Raw genomic sequence first — 12,012 nt, forward strand, 5'->3', positions numbered from 1 at the left:
AGCAGGAGTCAGTTTAAGTGGTGATATGTGTTAGTCATCCATTTCTTCCTTTGAGTCACAAAATTAACTTGTTTTAAAAAATTAGACATAATTACATTTTGTACATTGATTAGTAAACAGTTATTCTGTACATACACTTGCAATTTTTAATTATTGTTGTCAATATATTAATATAATTAAAACAATATACTTAATATTGAATTGTGGACTGTATATGTACTATATAAATAGGGCAAATACATGATTATGTGAACCCAATCTAAATGGCTTGGCCATATTTTTCTTGATCTACTGGCAGTTGCTTATTAATTATTAAAAATAGTTTTTTGGGTTAAAAACATTTTTATAGAAAAATATAGAAAAGTATATAGAAATTTATAGGAATTATCTGGCACATTTCACCTGTCCGCAGAGCTGAAAATGAACATCTGTGAGCTGCTTTTCTTACTTATTAATGGCCATTTTAACAAATTTTCATTGCAGATAAGAACCTTTGTCGAAAATGCCATGAGAACTGCAAGACGTGCTTCTCTGCTGACAACTGTACAGAATGCAGACATGGCCTGAGGTATGAAATCAATGACTTACTGCAACTAGCAATACAGCTGCACATCAAAGGCGTATTAACAGGGAATGGTGTTGGAGGGTCCTAGGTGGTTTTGATTCTTTCTTTGTTGTAAAATTTCGCAGTGAATGAAAGAGCTCAGTCAAGCAGGAGGTGAGAAATTTACAATATATAGTAACATAAATTGTTAAAGAGGCTCTGGGTACTGATTAAATACTAATGTGATGTGCCGCTGAGAGCGTGTTCCCCAACCTCAGATGACTCATACGATCTTTTAACTCAGGCTGCTACATTAAATGTCATAGATTTTGTCAATAAAACAGAAACGTCTCATAAATATTAGGCTCTACATTTTTACTCTTCATTCTTCCTTACACACAGAAGTTAGCAGACATTAAGCGCGGAAGGAATACATATTTTTTCCTGAGTGCCATGTTATTCTAGACTTCACTAGTAACACGTAACAATATTAGTGTCACTGGAGTTTGTGGTGCTCGTTTGTTGTGGTTTGAGGGCATTAGATCCAGAATGCTCCTTTGTTTTCCTAATTGCTTTTTACATCACGTTCTCGTAACTCATTGCAAATAATTCAATATCACACAGATTTACAAAGGAAAGCCTGTACTTGATTATGTTTTACCACAAGAATGCCTTCAGTAAAGATTCTCTGATGATGACATAACCATAGGCGTAATTTTATAGCAAACAGCAAACAAAGAGTTAGCCAGTGCAGACCTAGGGGTATATTTACTAAATTGCAGGTTTGAAAAACTGGAGATGTTGTCTATAGCAACCAATCAGATTCTAGCTGTCATTTTGTAGAATGTACTAAATAAATGACAGCTAGAATCTGATTCTGAATCTTCAAACCCACAGTTTAGTAAATATACTCCCTAGTTGTAGTACAGGACTGAAGTGCCTTACCTAACGAAGAGTGATAAACATAGAAAGGGAGTGTGGACAAATGTACATATAAAGCATCGGGTTCCTTTTATGCTGGATTGTATCTAATGTAAGAATGATAAACCACCATGCTGGGGAGATTGAGAGCATACACCTATGATACCAAATGGCTTTTATCTTCCTGGGATTCCACCCTGTAGAGCTTTTGTTTCTTTAGTTTGCAGGGATCCCGGTGTGCCATCAGTTGTGAAGAGGGAAAACATTACAGTTCTGTGAAGAAGGAGTGTGAGCCCTGTCACAGATCATGCGCCACATGCTCAGGTAAAGTGTATTTTATTACTGTAGGTGGCAGAATGCATCTTCGGATATGGGACATTGGAATTAACTAGTGATTATTTTTGCAAATTGACACAAAAGTTTTGTTGCTTTTAAGACTCAAAAGAGCTAGACTTTATATTGAGACAGTTCAGCAAAGCTGCCAATGTAATACAAACTATGGCTTTGCAGAAGTAATTGTCTGGCTTTAACGTAGTGCGTGAATATGGTTCTAAATTCATATGTGTCATCTGTCTGTCAACTATTCTCTACCGCCACATTTGTCTTTTAATACAAAGTTCTGAATAGATATAATATTGCTTCACTAAAGTAGAAATTTGGTTCTTAAGATGTACAAGACAAATGTTAAAAACTGTATGATGCTTTACAGCCTGTTTGAAACAGCTTGACAATATGTATGCCCCATGTTTACGTGTCTTTGGACCTACCGGTATGAAACAGTGGTTCTTTTGGTAACAAACCTAAAGTTTGACCAATTGATAAATTGGGAATTAGTTGAGTTTAGTCTTTTTTAACCATGTATTATCACTATATGGCATTCCCAGGACATAGACCCCATGAAGACTAAAATGTAAAATTGAAAACCATTTCCTATAAATAGATGTAATGTTTGTCTGGAGACAATTCTGTAACTCATTGAGTAATTTGCATGTCCATTTATAAATAATTGTATATTTATTTATGATTATACTTGTGTAAACAGAAGCCTAGCAATATAAATCTATTTCCTAGGGTAGGATTTCCCAAACCCAGTCCTCAGGGCTCCCCAACAGTGCAGGTTTTCTGGATCCCATCTGACATAATTAGGACCACCTGTGGATCTGTTACAATGTGTCAGTCAGTAATGATTACACCTGTGCTCCAGCAAGGAGATATGGAAAACCTGCACTGTTGGGGAGCCCTGAGGACTGGGTTTGGGAAACCCTGTCCTAGGGTAATCTTAACTAGAATATTTAACATTCGTCAAGTATGTGTTTCATATAGCGGCATAATATAAAGCATTTGGATTCACACCTGATATTTTTATCTTATGGATCTAGGACCTGGAATAGACAATTGTATAAACTGTGCAAAAGAAATGTTATTTGAAGATGGACGTTGCGTCACATCCTGTGACTCTGAATATTATTTGGCGACACCCAAGGCCAGTGGTTATAAAATCTGTAAACGGTAAGCTATTTTGACATGCAATAATACAAAACAGTGGTTTTTGCCTTTGGTCAGAGGAAAATGTGTTTGGTGTGTGTGATTTGTTGTAACACAATATAATATAACATCATATTGTATTATTGTTTGTCCTCGGGTAATAATCATCTAATAGCTTTAACTGTCTGTTCATTAATAATGTATGGGATCAGCTACAGAATGTTGCCATAAGTCCTCGCAATGTGTAGTGAAGGTATCACAACACAGAGTCTTGAGATAAAAAAACGTTCCTCAAGAGACATTGAATATGCTGCAGATATTATTATTAATATTATTATTATACACATCTGTATAACATATATAATAAAATTAGAATACATTATGATTCCATGTGTTAATTCCTTGATTGTAGTCAGGGCTGCCATCAGAAGCTGTGGGGCCCAGTACTAGTACTAATTTATCTGGTAGGGCCTCCCCCCATAAATGCCCCCTACCTCTTCGCCGTACATGAGTCCCTCCCTCTTCACCGTTCATTCACCCTCTCCCTCAACACAGTACATTCTCCCTCTTCCTCATCACAGTACATTAACCCTCTCCCCCATGCCATCACAGTAAATGTCCCCTCTCTCCCCCATCCCATCACAGTAAATGTCCCCCCAATCACAGTAAATGTTCCCCTCCCCCCCTCCCAATCACGGAAAATGTTCTTCTCTCCCCCCCGTCACAATAAATGTGCTCCCCAAGAACAGTAAATCTTCCTCTCGCCCCCCCAATCACAGTAAATGTCCCCTTTCCCCCCCAATCACATTAAATGTCCCCTTCCCCCCCCCCAATCACAGTAAATGTTTCCCTCCTCCCCCAATCACAGTATATGTTTCCCTCCACCCCAAATCACAGTAAATGTTCCTCTATCCCCCAAAATCACAGTAAATGTTCTCCTCTCCCCCCAAACCCATCACAGTAAATGTTCCCCTCTATCCCCCAACCCATCACAGTAAATTTCCCCCTCTTCCCCATTGCATCACAGTAAATGTTTCCCTCTCCGCCATAACAGTAAATGTTTCCCTCTCCCTCCAACCCATCAGAGTAAATGTTCCCCTCTCACCCCCAACCCCCAACCCATCACAGTAAATGTTCCTCTCTCACCCCCAACCCATCACAGTAAATGTTCCCCTCTCCGCCATAACAGTAAATGTTTCCCTCTCCCTCCAACCAATCAGAGTAAATGTTCCCCTCTCACCCCCAACCCATCAAAGTAAATTTTCCCCTCTTCCCCATTGCATCACAGTAAATGTTCCACTCTCCTCCCAACCTATCACAGTAAATGTTCCCCTCTCCCCCATAACAGTTAATGTTCCCCTCTCCCTCCAACCCATAACAGTAAATTTCCCCCTCTCCCCCATCACATCACAGTAAAGGTTACCCTCTCCCCCCCACCCCCAATCTCAGTATATATCCCCCTTCCCCCACTCCCAATCACAGTAAATGTTCTCTTCCCCTCCAACCCCAATCACAGTAAATGCCCTCCAATCACATTAAATATCCCCCTCCACCCTCCAATCACAGTAAATGTTCTCCTCCCCCATCCCATCACAGTAAATGTCCCCCCCAATCAGAGTAAATATTCCTCTACTCCTCCCCCATTCCATCATCTTACCTTCTTGAAGAAATTCAGTGGCTTCTGGGCACTGATGACGTCACCGCACCGAGCGCTCCCAGCCAGCCTATCAGTGCCTCGGAGCCCGCCGAATCGGGGAGGCAAAGGGGGCCGGTCAGTCAGATAAAGGGCCCCCTTGCCTGTCTGGGCCTTTTACATCTCTACCAGCCTTACCCCACTAATGGCGGCCCTGATTGTAGTTATGCTCCTGATAATGTTTTACATGCAATACATAAAAACTGCCTATCAGCTGTACTAAATTTTATGCATAGCCAGCACTGTAAGGTTAAATCCACACCACTGTTTTTCACACCATTCATATAGCGCCCTTTTTACACAACAAGGAATATTTTATTGTAGCTGTTGATGGAGTATTAACATTGTATTTAACACCTTTGTATATTTCCAATTGGTATCGGTATGGTTTAGCTAGTTTTCCTATTGGAAAGCTTTCAGTGCAACTTACTGTTTGTAAGTTATTTGCATATGTTCAAAGTGCAGAGAGTAATACCATCCTGCATTAGTAGGTTCGATAAGGCTAACTTATCTCCGCTGTAGGCTTGCAGAGGTACGTGCACAGATAAACACTCTAGCACACAGGTAGGGACCCATTTGTCATGCATTGTTTGTCGTAAAAAAACACAATTGAACTTAAACCTGCTGGTACAAAAAAATTGCAGCAGCAAGGCGTTTTTACACATAAGAAACAAGTAAAATCAGCTCTCATATTTACATTCAAATCACTTTGAAATCACAAAATGTGATTATATACTTTTTTTTATGTCTCTTGGAACAACCAACAAAATAACATAAATAAGTATATATTAATACAAATAAATATATGTGTGATCCACATGCTTAAAGAAAGATATCAGGAAGTAGCGGATATTGTGTTGCAGAGCAAAGCAAACTGGCAGCATTTGGGAAATGACAGATAAGGCAGGGGCAATTTTTAATGCACTGAATGAAAAGTGTGTAAATTAATGTTAATTTCCCTATCTAATGAAACCTTTCATTTCTCCATCCACATCAGATTAACAGAGAAAGGCTGCCACAGCCAATTACTTCAAGAAGATACAGGGAATTCTGCTTTCAATTACACACATGAATGCTCATTACAGATCTCTCTACATAACGATAGTGTTGATAGTGATGATGGATACATGATTTTGTAGTGTAAAATTATTATACCAGCTTTGCTCCTTAAAGTGCAAAAATATTACAGGATACTGGGCACTGTATGTGTTGTCATTCCAAATAGGATTAATAAAGATGTGATAAGTGTAATTATAAGTAAATTATTCTTGACAAGATGTAAGAAATGTCAACACCTTCAACCCCAAGTTATTTCTGACAATGTACAGTGCAATATAAATGGAAATTGTCAGAGCACTTCTCTATATCCACTTGAATAGAAAGTCCTCAATCTGCCCTGTCACTGTTAATGACATATATCTAACATATATATAACATGTTTCTCTTCTGTGCCCAGAGCATATATTTGTATTTAATTTATTTCCACCACTGTGAGACAGCTAAACAGTATTTTTGATATCACAGCCAGTGAAATTTCTATGTGCTTCAAAATTTAAATCAACACAACTGTTGTAGCGGAGGGCGCAAGAGCAGATAAATTGCATTTTCAGAACCTGGGCATTGCAAAGTCCCCCACTTCTATTTTACAGTCTTACCAGTGTATTTTAGCTGGTGAAAAAATTAAGTAGCACATACTGTATATCATGAATTGATATTATACTGATAAATCCTCTACCACCTCTCTACATCTTGTTGTACCTTGTACCTTGTACTAGTGCAACCGATTCTAGTGGTTCCCAGCTTTAACATCCAAAGGCATTGTGGGCTGTCATAGAATACTCTGTGGCTGTCTAGCCTACAGACACTAAACACAAAAACATACATTTCTACTTTGAATTTATTATTGCCCACATATACACTCTAAACCTCTAGTGAAGCACACACATTTGGTATACCTATTAAAGTTAGAAGTCATCATATTTTGGGGGTTGCCCTGTCTACATGAGAATGAAAAAGATATATTTTTGGTTTTGAACCCATTCAGCAGTTTTGTACCTAGGTGTCAATTACATGTCTTGTGTAGCTGTAGCAACACTTTATATTTCCCCTTGTGTACATTAATGTGTGGTTTCGTTGTTGTTCTTACAGTCTTGCTAGTTAGAGAAGTGTCAGATTTAGAGACATTTATACACTACATATCACACTAAACATATTTATAATGTTTTACAGGTGTGATGGCAGCTGTTTAGCGTGTTCTGGCCCAGGAGACAGGAACTGTACAAGTTGCCCAGAGGGCTATTTACTAGAGGGCAGCACCTGTTTGGTGGGAACAATCTGTAAAGATGGTGAGTCAATGGAATCTATTGATGCATTAACATAGCATGGGTCTCAAGATAAATTAATGTCCAGTGTTATTCAACTAGCGTAAACAGCAAGTTATCAACAACGGCCAAGTGAAGGGTGTTTGTTAAACCTGCTGCATATCAGGGCGAGAGAAAAAATTCAATGTTTGCAAAAGAAATTTTTTTTTTTTTTTTATATGCCAAAACTGTAGCTGTTCCGATAAGTACTTTGATAAATAACTGCAAGTCTGTCTGATGGGAGGATGAGTGAAGGATTGCTTTGCCATGGATGGAAGTCTGCAGAACACTGTCTATACATTGTTTATCTGTAAAACCCAAACCTTTATAACCACAGTGCCCTTCAGATAAATCGCAATGTCCTGTAACAATTTATTTTTAGTGCCATTCATGACAAGCATTAAAAAGAACGTCAATGTTAATGTAGGTTGAGGCATGAAACTGAATTACAAACACAATGTTTTCATTGCAAGCAGCAGGTTTTTATTTTGTATTGAGGAACTCTACACTTCCATTGTAGTGCTAAGCAGGTAGCCCTGCAAACATTGTGATTGATATCCACTTCTCAATGCACCCAGCAATTTCACACTGATTGAACCAACAAAGAGCTCCTAACACTGTGTACATATTGCAGCGCATACTGTATTCTGCATACAGAAAATGAAGTGCGTGTTTACTAAAATATAAGTGGCTCATTTTTCAACAGGCACACAGAGACGATTTTTATGTTAATGGTTTGTATAAGACTCTTCTCAGGTTAATGACATGGACTGTAAATAAAAACACTGCAGTTGTTTAGCATTACAATCAGGACAGTGACAAATTCACCATGCATCAAATATAGCCTGTCAATATGATTAGCTGCATTAAATAAACTAAATAAAATTCAGATTTCTAACATGTTATCACTACTCTCATCTGTCACTAATAATAAGTGATATAGGGTCACCAAATATGTGTATCTTAAACACAGACACACAAGGGTATGTTCTCCCTAAGTTATGGTCAATGCAGTTGATGAAGGTCATCTATGTCTATTTCCCATGTAGTATATTCATGTGTTTGAAGACTAATGTCTCTGGTTGACTCACATCACTATCTTTTTATTAACATCTTCAAAAATGTGTCTTGATTGTTTGGCTTAGATGTTTGTTTGTTTTTCCCAGCGAGAAATCATTTTACATCTCTGGTTCACATTTGATTTTCCTCCCTTTTTATCCCAATGACAGAATTTCCTTGAAATGCTTTGAGTGTATTGTCGGCAAACAGAGAAAGACATCTCACAGCATAATCCTCTTCACACTAGCCTTATTTATAGATTGTAGAAGTCACATTTGTCTTTCTTTGTAGTGTTAGATGTAATTGTCAAAGCTGTTTGTGTAGAGGCTTCAATTCTCCCAGCTAAAGTTTCATCCTTTTAACTGTTACAATCCCCGTTTGCGGCATTTGAAGTCGTGTCAAATAAAATTTGATGCTACTGACTGAAATGGAGCACCAACCTTACCAGGTTAGAATGTAGGCATTTAGGCGTTTTATCTCTGGATTAGTGGGGACCTTAATGGTGGAAATTTTCATTCTTCTGCAAACTTATTTCTATTTTTATGTCAAACTGTTTTTGTTAATAATAACAGATTGCATTGCTATATGTTAATATCCAGATATTATATGTGAACGGTAAGTTCTGTTTTCCTGGTACATTTCTTTTTCACTTCTGTATCATTTTTTACTCTTGCATATTATATTTCTTTGCTAGATTTATCATGATTTCTTAAGATTATATTCTAATTTTACTGTTTTTTTTCTTGTCTACTCTTCTCTCTTTCGTCAATGGATATCAATCACTCACTGTTGGACCACTATATTCTCCTACCTGTTGAAACAATGTTGAATGAAATTTTCCTCTGATGGACCACATTTCCTTGTTTCCCGCTGCTGAATGGTTTCTCCAACCCAATCTGCCTGTTCTTACCAATCAAACCTTCCTCCGTGTCCATCGTATCCTCTTGAAAATCCTCACATTTCTGCTCCTTCCTACTCTCAACCTCGGGAAAGCAACGGAAGAAGCGTGGGCTGAGGGTGGCTTCTGTATGCTAGTAAAAAAGAACAATCTGTGCATAAGGAAAGTACTTCAGCAACTCTGCTGCAGAACATGTACACTCAAGGGGTGATTTAAATGCCGCAGAGGCTTCCACTTATTAGACTTCTAGATTTTTCATATTAATAATAAAAAGTCACCTCTTTCCCTCACTCTCTTTTGCCCTCATCCCCCTGTGGTGGGGGGGAAATAGTGAACTGTTTTTTTGGAACTTCAAAGAAACAACTACAACAGACCTACCTTGTATTACCGGGTGTTTATACAAGCACCTGGATCCACAGTCAGTATTCTGTGACCAAAGCATTGATGCCAAAATAAAGAGTCAGCTAATGATGAGATATCAGCTTAAAGGTACTGCCTTTTGTTGTTTCATTGTCTGGTCTCCCCAATAAGTAGGGTTGGCTATGACATATTTTAACCCCTTTAGTGCTGAGATGACCTGCCATTTAATGAAGGGATACAATGATTTATGTCTTGTTCTTCTGTGAAATATATATAAAAAAAAATTTTTTTCCTTTTATTTCTTTTTTCATGTTGCCGGATACTCATGGGTATCACCACGTGAAGGGCAATTCTAATCACTCTAATAAAGCTAAAGCGTGAACGATGACATAATTTGACCTTGCAGAACTGTAAATCATGATAAGGTGCTGTAAATTGTCATGCAGCTTGTAGACAGCTGCAGAAGAAATGCTCAGGGCAAATAGCTCAAACATTGGCTATATAGTGGTAGTGGTAAACGTAGGATCACATGGTTGGGTTATTCTGACCAATCAGAAAACCTGCAACATAAATGAGAGGGAAAGAGTAGAGTGTAAATTGCAGTACTTGTGCGGGTTATTGGTTTTTCACACATTGGCTTTGTTTCCGAGTATTAAAGGGGAAATACAAACAATGAAATCATTCTTAAAACGCTTTAATTAATGCACAGTTTTTCCTGCTACTGATATGTTTTAAATGTGTAATTAACATTATTCAACAATATCAAATTTGAGTTGACGTAACTAAACATTGTTTACACGGTGAATTGTCTGCACACTGCCTTCATTAATTAGCATGTTTAAAGCAGAAAATCTAGCCATCTTTCAGAAATTTTAGCCATATCTAGTCCAGATTTGAGATTGTGAGAATATATTAAAGAAAATTGTGGTAGTAAAAAAAAAAAAAGTAAAAACAACATATTATTTAAAAGTTATTATGTGAAAATCATTTTGCGTGTGTTTTCTCTTTAATGCATCAATGTAAGTGAATGCTTTCTGTATTGCTGATCAAAGATCTGGACATTTCGCATATACTACAGTACTTCAAGGACGGGAGCAGCTTGGTGGTCATTTACTGCAGTCAGTACAACACAACAATGTACATATGTCTGTGCATCGGTTTGAGACTAGCAGAGGTGTGTCGTGTGTGCAAGCTCACAATGTGTATAAATTCACCGGATGATCGCTGGTAGTCTGGGATTTTTTTTCATGTGCAACTGGTCTTATTGAACGTGCAAAGTTCTGATGCCCTTGAACAAAGTCATATCTAAGTACAGCTTGTCTCTTTGCCATTGTCCTTCCTCTCATTAAATCACCATTAGTATGATAATTTCACTGCTCAATTGACCATGAGTATGATAGTGAGGGGAGAAAAATGATGTGCCTCATTCAAGTATTTGTGTATCAATCTCTTATGCGCACCCAGTCAGAAAAAAACTGACCCCATTTGCAGTCGGATTAAGGGGCCTGTTTATTAACAACCGGCATTTATTAACAACCGATGATTTTCTGTTGCCGCAATTTATCAAAAATATTTCACAGAGACAGCTGAGCGATACTTAGCAGCCTGAGCGATACTGGCCTGGAGCGGTACAAGTTAACTTACTACTTCGCCATGCAGGTCTCTGAAGCCTTCTAACTGGCTCGCGCATGCACAGTTAAACTGAAAGCCCAGACTTCATCTGATCTGATACTAGTTGAGAGCAGCTGCTATAGGCTACCTCTCTTCCAGCTTTTGTTGTATTCTGTTGGGCACAGCTAGTTGCAGCTATTGACCAGTCTAGACAGCTTGCTATACAGCTAATTTTTATGCCCGTTTCTGAAAGCCAACAGTTAGATGCAATTACACAACAATCAGGCAGTCTCAGCATTTGTGCATCGATGAGCTATACTGCATGTTGTAAATGACCCACTTAGCTCCTAGGAGGCTAAGGCTGAAAACATTGTGTTATTTTGTTGTTCATAAATGTCTCATATATGTCAGTGTTTTCAGCTACTTCAGTATTGTTATGCTTTTGGTTAAGATTTTTTTATTATCCTTATTTGTTTTTATATAACATGCAAAATTGTTAGACCCATGCGTTCAAATACATCGACAGCTTTTGAGATTAAATGAACAAAAATGTACGAATGTTAATGGTCTAACTTTATTTTAAAATAATACACTTACGCACCAAGATATGTGCTGGCAGCATGGCCATTTTAAAGAGGTTCACATGGTGCTATTTTACTAGAAATTTAAGTAGATCTACAGTATCTTTGACTATCACCATGACAATACTTGCAGGATAGGGGCTTGACAATATTTTGCTGCACTTTTGTACCATAGCAGAACATGCACTATGACACATATGTGCAAAATGCTCTATTTGTTTTGTTACGTTTGATAGCCTGGAGGTGCTATACGTTCTACATGTATGCATACTTTTTCTACCTCACCTCCAGGAGATACATAAAAGAGGTAGAAAGAGAAGAGGTATGGGAGCTCAAGAGCACAATTTGCATGATAAAGTGGGTGCAGCAATTGCGTCATCACACCCCTGCCACTTGGGGGTATATTTACTAAACTGCGGGTTTGAAAAAGTGGGTATGTTGCCTATAGCAACCCATCAGATTCTAGCTTTCATTTATTTAGTACTTTCTACAAAATGACA

General features: G+C 38.0%; 1 protein-coding gene across 3 annotated transcripts in view; it reads left to right on the plus strand.

Annotated features, from left to right (window-relative positions):
• The window catches only part of PCSK5 (proprotein convertase subtilisin/kexin type 5), a 327,761-nt gene that overhangs the window by 222,631 nt on the left and 93,118 nt on the right, over positions 1 to 12,012 (plus strand). Inside the window, exons 17-21 of one of the 3 annotated variants that reach the window (XM_075211000.1) lie at positions 484 to 568; positions 1,686 to 1,789; positions 2,845 to 2,974; positions 6,873 to 6,988; positions 9,065 to 11,485. In XM_075211000.1, coding sequence (XP_075067101.1) covers positions 484 to 568; positions 1,686 to 1,789; positions 2,845 to 2,974; positions 6,873 to 6,988; positions 9,065 to 9,171 — 542 coding nt within the window. In that variant the 3' untranslated portion in view covers positions 9,172 to 11,485. Of the gene's footprint in view, positions 1 to 483; positions 569 to 1,685; positions 1,790 to 2,844; positions 2,975 to 6,872; positions 6,989 to 9,055; positions 11,486 to 12,012 lie in introns of those variants that run through there. The other 2 variants (XM_075210998.1, XM_075211001.1) reach the window with 2 other exon arrangements.

Source organism: Mixophyes fleayi, chromosome 1 (genome assembly GCF_038048845.1).
Source record: "Mixophyes fleayi isolate aMixFle1 chromosome 1, aMixFle1.hap1, whole genome shotgun sequence".
Lineage (NCBI taxonomy): Eukaryota > Metazoa > Chordata > Amphibia > Anura > Limnodynastidae > Mixophyes > Mixophyes fleayi.